Source organism: Zalophus californianus, chromosome 14 (assembly GCF_009762305.2).
Source record: "Zalophus californianus isolate mZalCal1 chromosome 14, mZalCal1.pri.v2, whole genome shotgun sequence".
Classification (NCBI taxonomy): Eukaryota; Metazoa; Chordata; class Mammalia; order Carnivora; family Otariidae; genus Zalophus; species Zalophus californianus.
The window spans coordinates 41,241,048-41,262,751 of record NC_045608.1 but is presented as its reverse complement, the minus strand read 5'-3'; the positions used below and the strand labels follow the sequence as shown (position 1 = coordinate 41,262,751).

The following is a 21,704-nucleotide window of genomic DNA, read 5'->3' as shown; positions in this document are numbered from 1 at the left end:
GTGCTTTGTCCTCACTTCTTAGCCCTACTTTTTTACCTTCCTCAGAGAATAAGCCTTTTATATATTGCTGGGGCTAAGGAAGGCAGTTGACTGGTTCTGTGTATTGAGGGATGGGGATCTAGGGAACTCTTTTCTTTCTTTCTTTTTTAAAGATTTATTTTATAGAGGGAGAGCACACAAATGGGGAGGGGCAGAGGAAGAGGCAGAATCTTAGGCAGACTCTGCACTGAGTGTGGAGCCCAGCGCGGGGCTGGATCTCACGACCCTGAGATCAAGACCTGAGCTGAGATCGTAAGTTGGACACTTAATGAACTGATCCACCCAGGCGCTTCTACCACATTCTTTTAATAGCTGCAGAACACATTCCATAGTATGGACATGCTATAGCTGAACCAATTTTCTATTGATGAACATTTAGGTTGTTTCCAATTTTTTGGCTACTACAAACCATGTTTCTATATGGAAAAATTTATGCTTTGTGTACATGTGCTAGAAATTCTCTAGGGTGGGTAAAAAGTAGAATTGCCAAGCTGACATTGATATGCCTTAACATTTAAATATATTTGTTCTTCCAAAAAGTTGTGCCAAGGTACCTTCACCAACAGACCATGAGAGTTCTAATTTCCTTATGCTCATTCCTGGCCAGCGTCTGTATTTATCCTAGTTGGTGGTTAAAATTATTTATTAGATTTTGCACCTCTTCTCACTTTTCTTGGGCTATGTCATCGGTGAAAACCTATTTGCTGTGCCAATTTTAACAGTTTAAAGCTGTGGTTCTCAAGTTTGACTTTCTATCTTAATCATCTGGAGAGCTTTCTAAGACACTAGTCTGTGGGATATTACTCCCAGAGTTTCTGGGTTTGAGTGAGCCCTAGAATACACACTTTTAATAATTTCTCAGAGGATGGCTGAAACTGACTAGAGAACACACTTTAAGAAGAACTGGTTTATAGAAGGTTTTTATGTATTCTGGATTTTAATCCCTTGTTGCAGTATTGTACATATTTTCTCCTATGGAACATCTCTTTTAACTTTGTGTATTTTAACTAATAAGATTTTAAACTTTATCAAATATATTCTTTTATAGCTGTTGAGTACAGTAGTCCCCCTTGTGTGCAGGGGACATGTTGCAAGACCACTCCCAGGGGTTCTCTTGAAACTGCAGATAGTATCAAATCTTATATATACTAATTTTTTTCTGTATATGCATACTATAATGAAATTTAATTTATAAATTAGGGACAGTAAGAGATTAACAATAATAAAATAGAACAATTATAACAATATACTGTAATAGAAATTATGTGAATGTGGTCTTTTTCTTTCTTAAAATATCTTATTTTACTACTATACTTACTCTTCTTGTGATGACGTGAGGTGATAAAATGCCTATCTGGTGAGATGAAGTGAGGTCAGTGACCTAGGAATTGTAACATAGTTTTAGGCTACTGTTGACCTTCTGACAGTATATCAGAAGTAGGATTATCTGCCTCTGGACTACAGTTAACCACAGATAAGGTGTTGGGGGGTGATATGTTTTGCCTTAGTTTTTCCTATGATAATGTTATAAACTTACTCTTATATTCTAATAATTTCATAGTTTAAAAACCTTTTTTTCTTCCTCTAGAATTTTACTTTATAGTGAGATAAAGATCTAACTTTTCCCAAGTGGCTTTGAGATACAATTTATATGAGTTTTTCCACAGATTTAAAATGCCATCTTTATCATAGCTTAGTTTCCTGTATATAAAATATGGCTGTTTCTGACCTATAATGAATTTGTTTCTCATGTTTACTTTTTTTTTTTTTTAAGAGGGTAAACCAGAGAAGTTTTCATTTGGTCTTATGGATCCTCCTTTTCGTGTTGGAGTCCCATTCAATATCCCTCTGGAGTTTCAGGATGAATTTGGTCATACCAGTCAACTAGGAAATGATATTCAGCCAGTTTTTGAAGCAAGGTAATTTGAAACATCAACCTATATGTGACTTCATATTTACTAAGCATTATCTTCTTTAGCTTAAATTATTTACGTGTTTAACTTCACATTTGTCCTTTAAAGCTTTTAGTGTGTTTTATAATATCTGGGGGATTTATTAAGCCCTAAGCTATGCTTTGTGACTACAGTGTCATATATAAAGTGTTCACTAAAGTTTATTTTGACTGAATTTGCTGTGAAAGTTATTTAGGTGAGACTGATAGCTCTGTCTTCATTTTTTTTTTTTTTTTGCAAGTATGATATGAAGTTATGGCTACTTAAACTTAGTGGTATTGCTCACTCTAATAGGTTTTAAAACTGGTAATACAATTTATTTTGATTTGTTTTTAAAACCATAACAATAAAGTTTATGGTTTCCATAGAAATTTGGTTCTTTCCATAGAATTTACCTTTATTTAATAGTTCTTTAGAGTATTGTGATTGGCTTATGTTAAGAAATAACTCTCAGAAACTTAACAGTGTGTCCACTGATATGATTGAGGGTGTTCACTATTTCCTGTTATCTTTTTAAGGTGCCTTGGGAGAAATTTTTGTTCATTCTCAAGAGCATGAATGCTAAGTGTTTCTTTTTTGCATTAGCTGCCAAGTTGATCTTTTTGAGCCCACTTTTTATGTATGTTTTCTTCTGTTGGCTCTATGTACTTTTTCCCCTCGTGTTGTAATCATTCACTCTTTTTTTTTCTTTTTTAAAGGGTCTATCCAACAAGAAGATCTAATAATTGTAATTGTTCACTCTTAATCATCTGAGCATGTGCTATATTCCAGGCACTCGCTAGCTAGACCTATAGAAGTGATTCAGGACATAGTATTTGTCTTCTAGAAGCTCACAGATTAGTGAGATAGTTTAGTGATTAGATTTATAGCATGGTTAAGTTCTTGGAAAACAGTATATAGTTACAAAAATTTTTAAAATGAGTTGCAAAAAGTGATTCTTTTGTCCTGTTGCATTCATTTGAATATTAAACAGTAATTTTATTTGTTTAAAAATAAAACACTGGAAGTATCCCTTCTGGTCACAAATGGAAAAATATTAGTGCATTATTTGATACCTATTATTGATTATAACTCCATCATACTATCCTTGATAGGATATTCTTACATGAGAAATATATCACACGTACATAATTATATTTTGGGTTTTAAACTTAAAAAAAAAATCCTAGTGGCATGACTGTGAATTTATCTTCAACAAAGACCATTTCCTTAGTGGGTTTCTTTGTTCTTTTTGTTTTTTCAGTGTTATGTGAATTAAAAAAAATCATGTAGCTTTAAAGAGTCAGGTAGTTTGGTAAGGCTTATTATAAAAGAACAGTTTCTCCTCCCTCTGCCGTCTCTGCCCTACCCACAGTCCACTTCTCAGAGAACCCCTTTCGACTTTCTTACTTGAATCTACTGGTAACTACTGCCATATATCTAAATTTTATATTGCTATTTCTTCATTCTTCAGTTTTAGGCATTCTCTCTTGACTTAATGGCTATAGACAATGGCGTATTCTCTTAATACCACTTCTGTTACAAATAAGCTTCCTTCCTGTTCCTCAATAAAGTTTTTATTGTGGCTTGGTCAATATTTAGTCCTTGCTTTATTGCATTTATGTAAATACTAGTCATTTACTTTATTGTACAACTTTGTTGCTACTATACTTTTTTCTTTGCTAAGTTTATGACAGATTAAACTCTCTGCCAAATTGGTCTCTTCTCATGTTTTAAGTGCATAGATAATCTATCAGTTTCATATTTTTGGAGACATCTCCCTCATCACTGCTCTTTCTGAGGTCCTTATTTTTTGGTACTGAACCTTCTGGACTGCTTCTCTGATTTTCCTAATTTTTCTGTTTTTGTGTTTCTACTTTTCTTTCTGACATATTTTTCAACTTTACAACCTTTTCATTGAGTTTTTCCTTGCTGCTCTATATTTTTTTAGGATTTTATTTATTTGTCAGAGAAAGCACAAGCTGGGGGGAGCGGCAGGCAGAGAGAGAAGCAGACTCCGCACTGAGCAAGGAGCCCAATGCGGGACTCGATCCCTGGACTCTGGGATCATGACCTGAGCCAAAGTCAGTTGCTTAACCAACTGAGCCACCCAGGCGTCCCTCCTTGCTGCTCCATTTTTAATATCCCAAGAGTTTTTCTTGGTTTCCTGAACTTTTTTTTTGTAGATCTTGTTCTTATTTTATGAATATAATACATTTTGTCACTGATAAGTGGTAGGGTTTTTTTGTTTTTTTAAAGTTTACATGCACAGGAAGTTTTTGTTTCTCCATGTCAGTTGCTTTTTGTTTGTTGGGGTTTTTTTTTTTTTTTAATCTCTTCAGAAATCTGGTAATTTTTGGTCATCTGGCTTATAACTGAATGGGTAAAATGCAGATAAGGAAACTGAGAATGTGGGAGAAGCTTTTGACTGTGAACTCCACTGTAGGATGATATGTCTGTAATGCTTTATTGGAGGGTCTTTTTTCTTGGGCTAGGCAGTTTTCTCAAATATTTATTTGAACATTATTTTCTTGCGTGGAGAAGGATAGTTTGACAGTCCAGGTTCCTAGTCAGTTCAGGAACAAGGTTGAAGTGGGAATAGGGATGGGAAGGTCTCAGCATCCATATGCATTCATTCAAGATTACCCCTTCTGTTCTTTTTAGTATTTTACCCTGTCTTTCAATTTACCTGCTAGTCCCTGGTTTGGATATTCTCTGCTTTAGCCTTTTCAGAGATTAATCTTGCAGTCAGCTGCCAGAGGCCAAGAGGGGAGATCTGGGGATCCAGATTTTAATCATTCTTATTTTCCACCTTTCTATTTGCCCCTACTTCTAGAGGCATGTAGTACCACCAGTTCCAGAGAGGTACATAGGAATTCTGGGCCATAGATTGATTTCCAGCTTTTTCCATTCCTGCTTGGGGTTCAGTTTTCTTGGGGGACTACTTCATCTTGTTTTCTAGCAGATAAGTTTGTTATCCTTGTCTCTTTTTCCTTTCCTTAGCTTTTAATAGTAAATAAAAGAAATCCCTTTGTTCTCAAATTAGAGATGTAAGAGATAGTAAAAGCACATGTTTGTTTAATGTCCATTTTCCTCAGGGAGTCTATTTTATCTTACACATTACTTTCCAGCTTTTTTCAAACAAAGCATGTCATTTAATTTTTATAATTTATTCATATAATAACCTGTAAATATTTAAAATCCATTCTTCAGAAAAATCTGGCTTTTTCTCCCCCATGGTGTGTCTTTTACTTTTACTCCCTCATCTTACCCCTTGACAAGAGTAAAATGTTTACACTGTAATGACCTACATGTGGTCACAGGCTATTTAGGAATGAAATTGATCATGGTAATAGATTAGGGAATCTTAGTGTATATTTTAACGAGGTTACATCATAAGACTGTACTTGATTATTTGGACTAAAATTGCTATTTAGTTTAATAAGTGCCAGAAACTCTCTAACATCTCACTGGATGAAAGATTTGAAAAAAAAAAAAAAAAAAAATACTTGGCGAAGTCTGAAGATTTCCCTAAACCTGGCCTATTTGGATATTTCTTTTTCTTGACCTGTATGCATGGTCTAGCATTTGATTATTTCCTGCCTTGTATCTTATTTAATAAATGAAGCTTTATATTTTATAATTTATCATTTACAGTGTTTGGTCCAGTGCTATCACTTACAGATCATTTGTCTTTGTAAAAGAAGTTCTTGGGAATTTTCTCCTATTATTTATTCTATTTTTTAAAATACTATCTTATTAGAAAAGTGAATTAAACATGAGAATGGCATATGAGAAGGTTACACATTTGCAACTTATTTATAGGTAATGGAGGGGAAGTTAAAAAATAATTTGTTTTTTCCAGTGGTTTATCTTTACATTATGAAGAAATAACCAGAGGACCGAATTGTGTGATTCGAGGTGTTACAGCTAAGGGCCCTGTAAACTCTTGTCAGGGCAAGGTAAGCATTGTACATAAATGTTTTAATACATGCTTATTTCCTGTATGGTAAAAATGAAATGGAGAATTTAAAATGGGATGGGTTAGCCTGGTGATGGGTATTAAAGAGGGCACGTACTGAATGGAGCACTGTTTGTTTGTTTTTTTAAAGTTTACATGCACAGGAAGTTTTTGTTTCTCCACGTCAGTTGCTTTTTGTTTGTTGAGTTTTTTTTTTTTAAATCTCTTCAGAAATCTGGTAATTTTTGGTCATCTGGCTTATAACTGAATGGGTAAAATGCAGATATGCAAACAATGTATCATGGAACACTACATCAAAAACTAATGATGTATGGTGATTAACATAACATAATAAAAATAAATAAAATAAAATTGGATGACATATTTTTGTAATAGGATGACAGTATGGGGTTCCTAAGAATTAGGATCATGTCACTAAACTTAACCATTTACATCTCTAAGGGAAACTAGCATGTTAGCTATTGTGTAACATTTATGAATTAAATATTTTTTAAGTGTCTCCATCTTCATTCCATTCTTTTCACATTCAGAGTTATTTTATCAACAGTTATCCAGTACTAGGTTTCTTTTTTCTCTCCAACTTTTAAAAATTTTGAATATTAATTTTAGAACACAAAAATATGAGAAACTTTAGCTCATTTATGAACATACTGGGTTTGGTATTTGGATAAAGGAAAATGTTTTGCAAGGGATAAAGTTAGGGAAGGTAAAAATATAAATTCTAATAAGGTAATTTTTCTATCAGGTATATAAAGTAGCTAGTAGATTTACATGACTAAAGGGAATTCTGTGGCTAATAACAAGTAATATATAACTTTTCTTCACTGCACCATTAACCTACAAGATATATTCAAAATTTTTCCATCAAAATGGCATTTAATTAAAAATACAGCATATGAATTTATGCTGCACTGCATTGTATAATGAAATCAAATTAAAAGTTCTGTACATCTTTCTGAATTCAGAGTTTCCTGGAAGAAGAACTTGAAATTCAGGGAAATTTGACTTTATTAAGATAAGCTTACTAAAAAACAAATGATTTCTAGATTTTTTTAAAAAACTTTTTTGAAATAACTTTATATTTACAGAAGAGTTAGAAAGATAGATGGTATAGAGAGTTTGCATATACTCTGTACCCAGCTTCCTTTATTAATATCTTCTGTAACTATCAAGTATTTATCTAAACTAAGAAATTAACATTGGTACAATACTATTAACAAAACTGTGGACTTTATTTACATTTCACCAGCGTTTTTTACTAATTAGTTTTCTATTCCAGGATCAAATCCAGAATACCACATTGCATTTAGAGATTTCTAGATTTTTAGCATTTTATATTTCACTATTTTCCATATTTTTTATAATGCCCATCTTGATTCTGATTATTCGAAGGTTATTCCTTTTGAATTTGAAGAGGCTTTTATCTGTAAAGAAGCAATATGAGTCCATTTTTTCATTTATATCTCTTACATAAATGATCATCGTTCTCAATATAAATTTGCTGAATAGATTTCTGTAATGTTATGGAAATTAAAAGCAAAAATAAATCAGAATTGAGATGTTAAATGACTGAGCTATTAGGACTTGGATTTAATTAAAATAATTTTTTCAACAGAATTTTAATCTGAAGGTTATTCTGCCGGGTTTAAAAGAAGACACACAGATTTTAAAAATTAGATTACTACCAGGTAATATTTTAAGAAATATCCCTAATATTTACTTTTAAAATAATATTCTTATTATAAAATATAAGTGTTTTTTGGCTTGGAGTGTAAGTCTTGAAAATATGTTTGAATGTGAAATAAAGCACTGACAGAAATGACTAATTGAAAAAAACAGGAAAATGTATAGGAAGACATTAGTGGAGTTCTAAAAATAATCGGGAGAAAAGTGTGAATGTTGAGAATATATTAGGGAACAACTCTTAAGAGATACACTAATCAGGCTTGTATTAGAACTGGACCTGTCTTTAACTTTTCCTGTATAACTGTAAATGTTTCATATCTTAAGACAAGTTTCTCATGCATTTATGTTAACTTGATAATGACTTACCAACTTTGTAATGAAGTTACGTTAAAGTAACACAGGGTAGGAAATGCTGGCTAATTTGAGAGGCAGTCTGTCATATAGGTTCAAAGAATACATTCTGATATTATCTCTTCTGGGTTTGAATTTAAGCTGACACTTAAGAGCTAGGTAAACTTGTCCTGTACCTCAGTTTCCTCATGTGTAAAATGAAATAATACCTACTTTCTCACAGTTGTTGTGAGGATTGAATGAATTAATATAGGTAACCCTCACTTTGCAAGATTTTGTGGTAACTGAATGGAGGACGACACAGTTCCAATATGCATGAGTTCTCGTTAACACAGTACTGTGCAAAGTGAGAACTGCATGTGCTTGTAAAACACAACAGTTCTTGGTATGTCAGTTTTAGCTCTGTTATTAATAACACTATAATCTTACCTTTGCCCACATATGACCTTTTGTACTGTTTTTTAAATGAAAAGAAACATAGTAGCTATGTTCTTTCACAAATTCAAGTTGTTTGATTTCCCTCAAGCATAAATTGATAAAGATGTCAAAATAAGCACATTGGTAGAAGTATAAGAATAAAATTGTTGAGGTACTGGCTGGCTCAGTTAGAAGAGCACGTGGTTCTTGATCTCGGGGTCATGAGTTTGAGCCCCACGTTGAGTGTAGAGATTACTTACATACATACTTAAATACACACAGAAGAAACTTAAAAATTGTTACATACTAATAAACACAATGCTTTTATTTTAGAGGTTAGCTAAAAGGTATAGATTTGGGTAGTGAAATTCTTAATAACCAGGTAGTTTGACATTGTTTTGAATTTGAGAATGAAAATTGTAAAGTAGGAGGTAGCATGGTATAATGATAATCATCAAGAGGTTTCAGATTACTCAGGACATTAACCTGAGCCTGCCACTTACTAGTCATATGACCTGGACAAGATACTTAATCTCTCTGAATTCCAGTTTCCTCATTTACAAAATGAGGATGATAATATTACCCTCTTCATTAAGAACATTGTGAAGATTATAAAGATAGTGCTTAAAACTTGACATGTTGCTTGGCATATAGTAAAAAGTAAGTAATAACTAATGTTACTATAAGTGTTTTCAGTACCTTCTTTTTGTGAATTTTTGTTACTAGCATTTAACATAAATTGTATTTAAAAATATCAGTGTTTATAGAGCACATCAAGTCATATTGCTACAGAAGTGTGAACTCTGTAATTATTTTGTATGTTTTCTTAGAGGAAACTTGTGTAGGTTGCTTATAACATCAAAGTAGTGGGCAATCAAACAAGTAAATTATTTGGTTATTACATGCACTGATCCTTTGAACACTTACCTAAAATGTGTGTTTTCTCTTAACATGTTTTTGAGAAATCAGTCATTGTGTAAAGTTAAAGTGAATAAAAAAGTATTTTTAAAAAACTTTTCTTCTTGAATACTTTTTTCCAGGATCTCTTTTAAGGTTTTACACCTTGAGGTGATTTCTAGCATTCGTTACAATAATGTCATAGCTTGTTGGGTAAAACTAAGTCTAGACATCAAACATTTTATACATTTGAGAAAAATCTGGTCATTTATAGAATCTGTGCATTTTAGAGATAGAAATGGTTAATCATGGGTATTGCTTATTTTTTTCCTTAGCATTAAGATACTAAAACTTGAAATGTTAAAAGCTTTTTTTCCTTGCTGTTTCAATATTTGTCTTAGAAACTTGAATTTGTATTTCATTATATAATTCTCTGGTAGGTCCCCCTCATCGATTGAAAGTGAAACCTGATTCTGAAATTTTAGTTATAGAAAATGGAACAGCTTTCCCATTTCAGGTAGAAGTTTTGGATGAATCAGACAATATAACAACACAACCAAAATTGATTGTTCATTGTAAGGTAAGTTATTGTAAGATAAAAATACGTAGATTTTATTTTGAGTTGTCTGGTAGTAAATGGACATAACTATCTCTTTTAGCTACTTTATAGTGAAACTTACATCATATTTAGATCTTTAATGATTAGTCTATGGAGAAACTTGTGGGTTTCTCATTGCCTATACTTTTTGGCCAATAAAGGCATCCCCTATACCAAGTTTCATAAAGAAACTTATAGACAGAACATTCCCCCCCCTTTCTTGATCCATTTTCCTCAATTTAGATGAAGTATTTATGAATAGAATGATAGAAATGTCTTTTAGGGTTAAGGATGCGTAGACAAATGAAGGTAAGTAAAAGCACAAAAAGGAAAGGAAAACCCAAATACACAAAGTTAAAAAAAAAAATAGTGGTTGAGGAAGTTGGTGTTTCAGAAGACATAACTTTTAGAATTATAAAAAATTACTCTTCATTCAGAAATTGTCTAGAATATTGGTGAATTCTATTTTACTTTTTCCAGTTTATAGCCAGAAATGGTAGCTGTAGTGGATTATTTGAAAATTTAAATAACAATTATTGAATAATTTGTTACATTTGATTGGAATCTTAAATTATTTTGTATGTTTTCAAAAGTTTTTAGGTGCTCCAAATCTTCCAGTCTACGTTGTAGATTGTAGCAGTTCTGGAACCAGTATTTTAACAGGATCTGCAATTCAAGTACAGAACATTAGAAAAGACCAGACTCTTAAAGCAAAAATTGAAATACCTGTAAGTTGTTGTCATTCATTGATTTTATATTGTTTTCATACAAATCTTTCATAACAGCTTTATAGTATTTTATGTAACATTTGACTTTTAAAAATGAGGTATCTGTGTTTCTTTTAGCTAAACTGAAAAAAAGGCAACATGAAATGGTATAGTAACATTTTGTATTGGTAATTTTCTTAATTAACCCTTTTATAGGGGCACCTGGGTGGCTCAGTTGGTTAAACGTCCAACTCTTAGTTTTGGCTCAGATCATGATTGTGGGATCCTGGGATCAAGCACCGCCTCAGGCTCCGTGCTCAGTGTGTAGTCTGCTTGAGATTCTCTCTCTCTGCCCCTCCCACTCATGCTGTCTCACTCTCTAAAATAAATACATAAAATCTTTTTTAAAATATGGCATTTATATGTCAGTTTTATTTTTTTGTTTCTTACAGTTTATACCGTTCTTAGAAAGTCTGGTAAACCACCACTGAAGGACATATAAACAATTTATATGTATAATTTAAAAAATAAGTATGTGATTAGTATTTTCATATAAAGAGATTTCTGTGATAATGTACTAGTAGGATACTTGTTACTGGATAAATACATCATGGTGGAAGGTGAAGCCAGCCTGGAGGAGGGCAAGCAGTTGTTGTGAGCAGTTGCTCTGCTAAGATTGCAAAATGGGACAACAGATACTTAAGGAAAATATTTAAATGTAATTTCTCCATTACTGATATGGTAGATGATGAATAACCTAACCTAACCAGTTGGTTAACTGATGCTTTCCTACTAATTATACATCAGTTAACATACGTGGAGCTTCAAAAGGGTGAAAGACAGCTTTTATTTTTTTTCACTAGAATGAGATGACTCTTGACTTCATTCCACTTCTTATCAAGCTGGTGATATTGATAACCTTCAAATCCCTCTTACGCACTTTTTTTTGTTAGGCATTTTTAAAATTCAGTAATGTGGGCAACTTGTTTTTGAGCATACTCTCTTGCAAAAGATCAGGAAGATTCAGGAAGGAAAGACTTAGAGTTACGGAGGAATCTGGGTTTGGAAGCAAAGAGTAGTGAGCATCAGGAATTACGTAAATTCTATAGAGCAGTGACAGGCGGAAGACCGAGAATCTAGATCAATTAGGACAAAGATCAAAGTATACCTTAAAATACGCAGTTAGAAAATGTTAATCCGAAGGCAGCAACTGGAGTTTGAATCAGGTAAATGCAATATGGTTATTTACCAATAAGGGTGGGTTATTTACCTAATATTTGGTGAGGTAGGAATTTTATGAAAATCATTAGTCATGTAGATGGGCTTAAATAGGATGTTTGGAACTGGATAACGAAGGAGAAATGGGCTAAGTAGATGTAAAGGTATTTTAGGCTTGGGCTTATTTTGAATTTTCTGTATCCTGTGGAATGCACTATAACCTAGATTATGAAATAATGTAATGTTTTAATTTTTTGTGCCTTTAAAATCAATTTAGCGTAATACAGCTCATCCTTACTGATACGTGGGACATTGATGTGCCCATAATAAATTATGAATGTGCCAGCTCATCTTTCAGGACATCTACAGTCCTCATTTAGCTATAAACAGCCTTATTCACTTACCCTAATGTATAGTTTCAGTGTAAATAGTATATTTTATGTCAACTATTTGTCTCTGATTTTATGGGAAGTTCTTAATTTCTTACATCTTTATTCTTATTAATAGATGCTATTTACTGAATCTGTCATGTGATTCCAAAGAAGAGGAAGAGAATCATTTTAAATCAAAATATGCTAGTTTTTGGCTTTAAGGATGTGGCTTATGGGGGCGCCTGGGTGGCTCAGTTGTTAAGCGTCTGCCTTCAGCTTAGGTCATGATCCTAGGGTCCTGGGATTGAGCCCCAGGTCAGACTCCCTGCTCTGTGGGAAGCCTGCTTCTCCCTCTCCCACTCCCCCTGCTTGTGTTCCCGTTCTTGCTGTCTCTCTCTGTCAAAATAAATAAATAAAATCTTAAAAAAGAAAAAATGTGGCTTATGCTTACAACTTGATAGTATTAATAGCACAGTGTCTTCTTAATGCCAAAACCTATGAACATTAACAGTGTGTATAAGATGATCTTCCATAGTATTGGAAGTAAATCCTTAAGCAATGTAGAAGACTCACCATTAAAGCCCAAAAATAATTTTCAAAAAGTGCAGATGCCATTCAATGTATTTTTGTGTTTTTCTCTTTCCCTAGAGTTGTAAAGATGTGGCACCCGTGGAGAAGACTATTAAGTTGCTCCCTAGTAGCCATGTTGCAAGATTACAGATATTCAGTGTGGAAGGACAAAAGGCAATCCAGATCAAACATCAGGATGAGGTTAATTGGATAGCAGGCGATATTATGCATAATCTTATTTTTCAAATGTATGATGAAGGAGAAAGAGAAATTCATATAACATCAACTTTAGCAGATAAAATTAAAGTAAGTATCTCAGATTAGTTATCTGAAGAATTTTGTTCATTTTATGATTGATTGTAAGACTCTGAATAAGAAGTATTATAGGATAGCTTCTAAGAAGAAGCTTATCACAGAAAAATAATATTGTTATTTAAAATTCCAGGCTAAATAAGAATTCGTTTCATGCTCTAGTTTGAAATGTGAATGATTCATATGCGACAAATTCATACTTAGAAAAATGATTTTGACACAACAAAATGCCAAAGATTGGAATTCTCTTTCAGTTGTGCACTTGCTGACCAACTGCCAACTGTATTTCTGCAGTCACAGTCAAGATCATCTTAGCAAAGCAATGTATTTGTAACTGTTCTGAAGGCACTAAACAAAAGGTCTGTTAAAGGCAAATGGTGAAACATTACTGTTTTAACTACAGGTCCCTAATTTGACCATTTGAAATTGGCATACCATTGTCTAAAAGCATGATCTTAGAAAACAGTTTTGTAGATTCTCAGTAGCTTCATACGGTCCTCATCAATCTGCTGTAATTTAAATTCATCATTAGTACCTTGTTAGGGTGAATCTATATATTGAAACTTAACATTTCTTAGGAAAACCAAATCAAAATACATACTTATCACCTAAGGTAGACCTCTCTAGTACTCTTCTTATAATTGATTAAAGGAATAGTTGGCATTCTGTTTTTACTGTTTTCAAGGTCAGTCAGTTCTGCTATAATGAAACATGCATTTCTTAAAATCACTGTGCCAGATAAAAAGGTGCAATAAGAATCACAGGGCTCATGGGGAAAATGGGAATTAGAGGCACAGTACTCCAACTTTATCAGTCACTTATTAAAGATAGGAAACTAATAAAGTAGAACCAAAAATAGTAACAATAACACATATTAAATGATTAAGAAGTCTGTAAACACTACAATATGTCAGTTTACTTTGTGGAAGTGAGTACAGGAAAGTTTGCAGCTTGTGAGTTACTGTGAAGTTGTGGAAACTCCACTAAATGTGGCCATGTGTGGCTCAATATACATAATCATCCCAGGTGGCTGGTAGGTTTGAGTTGTGTTGTTTGTGTATTGCCATGGATTGGTTTAGCTGGGTACAGTTTTCCATGTTCACATACTGTTTTCAGAGATGATATTGTGCATTAGCAAATGTAAAATTTCTTCGTACTCAAACTGTTCCCCAATATTTTAATAGCATTGGAACAAATTTGCATTTTCAAACCAAGCAGTATAGCAGAACTAACTGTACTTTTTTCCTTGACGGCCATAGAGAAAAAACTCAAATCTTATGTGAGAAAATAATGTTTAAAAAATTCACTGTTCTTTAAGTCAGAGATAAAACATCCCCCCTTTTTTGGAAAGCCAACATTTGCAGACCCTTATATAAGGGGGTCCCAATTAACTAAATTTGTAGAGTTGCTATGTGGGACAGGAGGTAGAAATTATTTCTTTGTACTATTTTATGCTATAGCCATCTGGAGTTTCCAGATATAGGATCTGATACTTTAAAAGAATTTTGTTCAACAGGGTTTAGCTGATCTTATTTTTAACTCTTACTTGAAATATTCCTTGCCCCAGCCTGTTTAGTTTTTCCCTTTCTAAGGAGGGACTGGACGATTGATAGAGACCTAACCCTGATCCTTCTTAGAAGGGGAGGCAAGCCATTTTTATCTATATCAGCAGATGTGAAGTTGAGTGGTTTAAAAGTGGTACTAGGAACCCGGCTTCTGAACTGGTTCCTTGCTTTCTCATAGTTAGGTTCCCACATTCTAGCTTCTTATCAAGGTTAAGAAGAAACTTGAGTGGAGAGCCTCCACCTGTATATAACTTCTTTTTGCCATTCTCTAAGCATGTGACCAGCATTTGACATATTTTGCCTCAAATTTAGTAGTTATATATTTGTTGGGTTACAAAGATTTTTAAACATGCACCTCTTTATTGGCATAAAATATTAAAGACTACTCTTTTTTTAAATGTATAATCATTAATGTGATTTTTGTGGTCTTCAGAGAATTCTCCAATATGGAAGAAAGTGAACCCTAACGGAGCTGGGAATCCATTGAAGGGATAACACAGCTAAAGTGAGGGAAGAAAAGCCTTTTTGAAAAGTGTAAATTCTGCTTCCATTATTAAAAAAGCATAAACACACATATATATATGTAAAGAATAAAACATGGTTTAAAAGATAAAAAGGTAACTAAGATTAGAACAGCATAAACTAGGGTCAAATATTAGAATATCAATGATTTAAGAATCACAACTATGGAAGGCTAAAAAAGTTGAACTAAAAATTCTTACATAGAAAGGGTTGGAAATTTAAAAGTAGGCTAGAGTACGATACTCAGCTCAAAGTAACAATATATGGAATGCAGGAGATGAAAAAATAGAGCTAAAAGCATCCAAGAATGAATTAAGACCAAAAGGTGGCCAGAATGGTAGTTAAGTAAATATAACTTGTTTTCTCATCTTGCTGAATAGGCATTAACCTACATCTTATTCAAAGCCCATATTAATAAATTTCTTTTAGCAAGCAATTTGAATGTCACCTCCCAGAATTGATCATATGATTTTATCTGTATGGTATTTTATTTTTTTAATTTTTTTAGAGTGCACACATGAGCAGTGGGGTGGGGGGTATATATAGAGAGAGAATCTTAAGCAGGTTCCATGCTCATGCAGTGGGATGTGAGGCTCAGTCTCATGACCCTGAGATCACAACCTGAGCTGAAATCAAGAGTTGGACGCTTAACTGACTAAGCCACCCAGGCACCCCTGATTCTGCTTTTTGTTTATTCATTTGGTTGGATGATTTTTTTGTTTTGTTTTTTTGGATTCTACTTATGAGTGGAATCATACGGTATATTTCTTTCTCAGTCTGACTTATTTCACTTAGTATAATACTCTCCAGGTCCATCCATGTCTCAGATGGCACAATCTCATCCTTTTATATAGCTGTGTAATATTCTATTGTATATATACACCACATTTTCCTTGTCATTTGTCTGTTGACGGACACTTAGGTTGCTTCCATATCCTGGCTATAGTAAATAATGTTGCGGTAAACCTAGGGTGTGTATGTTTTTTCAAATTAGTGTTTCATTTTCTTTCTGTAAATAACTCAATGGAATTATGGGATCATATGGTAGTTCTGTGTTTAATCTTTTGAGGAACCGTCATACCATTTTTTGCAGTGGCTGCACCAGTGTACATTCCCACCAACTGCACAAGGATTCCTTTTTCTCCACATGCTTGGCAACACTTGTTATAACTTGTGTTTTTTATTTTAGTCATTCTGACAAGTGTAGAGTGATACCTCATTGTGGTTTTGATTTGCATTTCCTTGATGAATGATGTTGAACATCTTTTCATGTGTCTCTTGGCCATCTGTGTCTTTGGAGAGATATATATTCAGGTCTTGTGCCCATTTTTTAATCAGACTGGGGTTTTTTTTTGGTGTTTTTATGCATTCTTTATGTATTTTGGATACCAACCCTTTATTGGATATGTCATTTGCAAATATCTTTTCTTACTCAGGTTGTCTTTTTGCTTTGTTGATGATTTCCTTTGCTGTGCAATATCTTTTTATTTTGATGTAGTCCCAATGTTTATTTTTGCTTTTGTTTCCCAGGTCTTAGAAGACAAATCTAGAAATATGTTGCATTGGCCAATTTCAGAGAAATTACTGCCTGTGTTCTCTTCTAGGATTTTTATTGTTTCAGGTCTCACATGTAGGTCTTTAATCCAATTTGAGTTTATTTTTGTGTATGATGTTAGAGAATGGTCCAGTTTCAAAAAAAAAAAATCCAGGTTCATTCTTTTACATGTAGCTGTCCAGTTTTCCCAGCACCATTTATTGAAAAGATTATCTTTTCCCACTGTATATTCTTACCTCCTTTGTCATAGATTGCGTTTATTCCTGGGATCTTTATTCTGTTCCATTGATCTATGTGTTTATTTTTGTGCCAGTACCATACTGTTTTGATTACTTCAGCTTTGTAGTATGTCTTAAAATCTGGTATTGTGATACCTCCAGCCTTATTGTTCCTTCCCAGGGTTGCTTTGGCTACTCCAGGTCTTCTGTGGTACCATTACAAATTTTAGTGTTATTTGTTGTAGTTTTGTGGAAAATGCTGTTGGTATTTTAGTAGGGAATGCATTGAATCTGTAAATTTCTTTGGGTATTATTGACATTTTACCGATATGAATTCTTCCACTTCATGGGCATGAAATATCTTTCCGTTTGTGTCATCTTTAATTTCTTTCATTAGTGTTTTATGGTTTCTGGAGTTTAGGTCTTTCATCTCTTTCATTAAGTTTATTTGTGTTTTAATCTTTTTGGTGCAGTTGTAAATGGTGCTTTTTAAATTTCTCTTTTATACTTTGTTATTACTACCAATTTCTGGGTATATCTTGCCACTTCACTGAATTTGTTTATTCTGGTTTTTCAGTGACATCTTTAGAAAGGAAGAAACTTCTTAATCTTACTTATATATAAACCACCACCATTTGTGTTCATAAAGGGACTTTTTCCTTGGAGGTGGGGAAGATGAGTTTATAACTTTGATTCTTCAGTAAGATAAGTGGCAGTAGGAGGACATTAGACTAAGCTTTATATTTTTCTTAGATAATATAATTTTTCTTTTAGGTTAATTGGACTCCTGAGATTAACAAAGAACACTTGCTACAGGGTCTGCTTCCTGATGTACAAGTACCAACGTCTGTGAAAGATATGCGTTATTGCCAGGTTTCATTCCAAGATGATCATGTGTCTTTGGAAAGTGCATTTACAGTAAGGTTTGTGAGCATATTATATTTTGAGGTATTTCAGAATTCGGCATATGATAACAAAAAGGCTTTTCTCCAAGGCCCACTAGTGAAAGTTGTTTTTAATGTAGAAAATAATTGCAATTTCTATGAAATATGGTAGGTTCATCGGTCTTTCACCTCTTTGGTTAAGTTCATTCCTAAGTATTTTATTCTTTTATATATCTTGTGCTTAATTGGCTCTCTGGTATCTGTGAGAACTAGAACTGTCATTAAAGGAAAGCCCTCCTAGTGCAGGCAGCAGTGAAAACGCCTGTAAAATGACAGACATGAAAAACATAAAAGATAGAGTGTGATCAATGTGTTTACAGGGAATAATTCTTTCATTGCCTAGTGTTGATTTTTACACCTGCGTCCAAACAGACCTAATATGTATTACTGAAAGAAAAGGGAAAGACTTATATGAATATATATATATAAAAAAATCTTTCATCCTGGCCTGTCAGTTCCTTGCTCACCTGTCCCAGTAACTTCATTCACTTGAATTCTTCCATCCATTTTTATAGTATTTCCAGGCTCCATATTTGAGATAATTTTTTTTTTTGAGAGAGAGAGCATGCACGCAAGTCAGGGGGAGGGGCAGAGAGAGGGAGAGAGAGAATCCCAAGCAGGCTGCACACCCAGCGCAGAGCCCAATGTGGGGTTTGACCTCACAATCCCGAGATCATGACCCTCGCCGAAGTCAGGAGTTTGTCGCTCAACCAGCTGAGCCATCTGGGCGCCCCTGAGATAAAATTTTTAGATATACTACTCTCCACCCACAGCCAGATCTCTTGATGAGTTATTCTTACCCGCCTTTTCTTTCTCAGTTCTCTTGTCCTAATTCCCTTTAATCTAGCATAGATGCTATGATATAACACTTCTTTGCAAGCTGTCTTTCTTGGTTTCCATTTGGGTTAATAGTGTGATGTTCTATGAATTAAGGTATTTGGAGGAGTATTGTATTTAAGTTTTAGAAAACGAGTGTTAAATATATATATGTTACTCTTTAGCATATTTTTCTCTACAATCAGTGGTATAACTAGAGCCTTTTAACTTGTTAACTCATTTCAGACCACTTCCTGATGAACCTAAACATCTAAAATGTGAGTTAAAAGGAGGAAAAACAGTACAGATGGGCCAAGAGCTCCAAGGAGAAATAGGTTAGTATGGTCTGTTTTTTCTTTAAAATACTTCTATAACATGTGCTTACATTTGTGTTTTGGCATATGTGATCTGAAAGGAAGCTTTGGTTTTATATACATTTATTGTTTTAAAAACCACTGTTGGAAAGATGGCTATATTTTCTGCCTAGGCTGACATAACTTTAAAAATCAGTTTGACAGGGGCGCCTGGGTGGCTCAGATGGTTAAGCGTCTGCCTTCAGTTCAGGTCATGATCTCAGGGTCCTGGGATTGAGCCCCACATTAGGCTCCCTGCTTGGCAGGGAGCCTGCTTCTCCCTCTCCTTCTACTGTTCCCCCGGCTTGTGCTCTCTCACTCTCTCTGTCAAATAAATAAAATCTTAAAAAAAAAAAAAAATCAGTTTGGCAAAAATAGTTTCATGGGAAAATACTGGCTTCTGTTAGAAGTAATAATAGTTAATATTAAGAGTAAAGTAAATGTATCAATGGATTCATATCAAAAATCAATGGATTATTTTTCTTATATCTAGACTATTACATAATACTAAATTATTTTCTTCAAATTTTGATGGTAGAAAATCTGATTAACATCAACATCATGTTAAATATAAATATATAAATGTACTTAAGTAGATTATTGATTTTTTTTTGGTGCTGATTATAAAAGAAGCAAGTATGATTACTTTTTACAAAATAATACATAAGAGAACAAAGTTAGTGGTTTTCTAAGCATAATTTTAAGTGTATAAATGTATTTATAGATGTTTATATCTTTTATTAAAAGATAACAGTTTAATTTTAAGCTGTCCTTTTTTATATAGTTGTAATAGTTACAGATCAGTATGGAAATCAGATTCAGGCATTTTCACCAAGTTCTTTATCTGCCTTGGGAATTGCTGGGATTGGACTTGATAGCTCTCATTTGAAAACTACCTTTCAGGTATGGCTTCTTTTCATAGCAGTTGGCTTATACCATTGTTTTACAATTAACAAAATTTGGGAAAAACAAAAATAACTAAAAGTTTGATTTTTGTGTTTACAATGCAAAATCATAAAAGGCATTATAAAGGTTTTGTAATGACAAACTTTGAACATACACAAAAAATAGAATAGCATAAATAATTGCCATGTTCCCATCACTCAGCCTCAATAATCGTCACTTTCACCTTTACCATATCATTTTGAAGCAAATTCCATACATTATATCATTTTATCCATAAATATTTTAATATGTATATAGAAGTAGTTTTTCATAATTAGTAAAATTTTGTGATGCTTACATCCTGCATTAAATAGGATGCTGGGGAAAAAAACTAATTGGGCAGGTTTGCAGCTGTGCAGTTAATTGAGATTATCTTGAAAAATAAGAACCGCAGTGGAATTATTTCAGTTTAAAAGAAGCAAGCAAACATGATGTATTCTGCTTGGAGAGATCAAAGACAAATTTTGGGGAAATTTTCACTGTCTTTGCCTAGGCTGACATAACTTCAAAATCAGTTTGGACTGATTTCAGTTTGGACTGAATGTTTGACCCTCAAGGAACCTTCCAGGCCAGAGTAGATGAAAGAGGAGGAATTCTAAGGCCAAGTAAAGTTGAATCCATTTAGAGCACTTAATGCTTTTTTAAAACTCTTATTACCTTTAGAGCCTCCATTATAGTTTTTAACTTGACAAAGTAATCACAAGAATAGACTCTTTGTTGCCCTTTCTTACTATAGTTTCTATTCTCACTAATATGTTCAACACAACTCAGTATATCTTAGGAGTGCTAAATAACTTTTCATGATGTTTTGTTTACTTTACAGAGATAACGTTTAGTGTTTGACTTTCAGGTTCTTCCATTATTTATTTTCACCCTATGTATATCCGAAATCAGAAGATAACCATGTTTCTGCTGTTATGCATGAACAATCTCTACTTTATGCATAGACACCCATACTCATTCAATAATTTCTCCTAAATTGTAACCTGCCTTCCTACAGTTTCAGTTTTCCCCATCTGTTAGGTTCCTATCAGCATGTTAACATGCTGTCATATCTTTCATCTTAAAAAACAAATTACCACTTCCCCCTCCCATACCAACCAGAGTGTCCTTTGGCCCTAATTCCCCGTCCATCTATTGCTCTATTTCTCTTCTTTCTGTAGTATATCTCCTTGGAAGAGTTGTACATAGTCAATTCCCGACCCCACGTCCTTTTCTGTCATTCTCAGGCAAGCCACTCTCATCATATTTTTTTTGCTCTGTTTCACCTGACCAAATACATTGTCAATTTTCCATTCTCATTTAATGCCACCTATCAGATCTATCAGCATTTTATACTATAAATTTAGACTTCCATTTCCTCAGTATGGCCTAAAATATCCTAAAGTATTTTACCGAAGCATAATCTCACACCTTTCTCCTCCCATAGCTCATTCTTCAGCCAAGGTGACTTACTTTCTTCCTATTGTCATTTTACAAGAGATGTATGCTATCTTGACTCACTTTCAAACACTTTCCCCAGTCTCTACAGAAAGAAAATGGAGCCTTCTATTTTAAAACTATTTTTTAAAAAATAGTGGTTTGGTGGGGGGGGTGGATAAAAAGTAGTTTTAATATGTCATCTCTTCAAATTATTTCTGCATTTACATAAATTTCCTGCTATTCTGAAGTACATTCCTTTGATAATTTCAGCATTAGACCTTAGAG

The 21,704-nt window shown here is 33.6% G+C and overlaps 1 protein-coding gene across 6 annotated transcripts in view; it reads left to right on the top strand.

Annotated features, from left to right (window-relative positions):
* The window catches only part of SMCHD1 (structural maintenance of chromosomes flexible hinge domain containing 1), a 139,820-nt gene that overhangs the window by 55,600 nt on the left and 62,516 nt on the right, over nucleotides 1-21,704 (top strand). For all 6 annotated transcript variants that reach the window (XM_027576125.2, XM_027576126.2, XM_027576127.2 and 3 more), the window contains exons 20-28: nucleotides 1,814-1,958; nucleotides 5,836-5,932; nucleotides 7,568-7,640; nucleotides 9,744-9,883; nucleotides 10,495-10,629; nucleotides 12,846-13,073; nucleotides 17,714-17,862; nucleotides 18,946-19,034; nucleotides 19,837-19,955. In XM_027576125.2, the coding sequence (XP_027431926.1) occupies nucleotides 1,814-1,958; nucleotides 5,836-5,932; nucleotides 7,568-7,640; nucleotides 9,744-9,883; nucleotides 10,495-10,629; nucleotides 12,846-13,073; nucleotides 17,714-17,862; nucleotides 18,946-19,034; nucleotides 19,837-19,955 (1,175 nt within the window). The remainder of the gene's footprint in view (nucleotides 1-1,813; nucleotides 1,959-5,835; nucleotides 5,933-7,567; nucleotides 7,641-9,743; nucleotides 9,884-10,494; nucleotides 10,630-12,845; nucleotides 13,074-17,713; nucleotides 17,863-18,945; nucleotides 19,035-19,836; nucleotides 19,956-21,704) is intronic.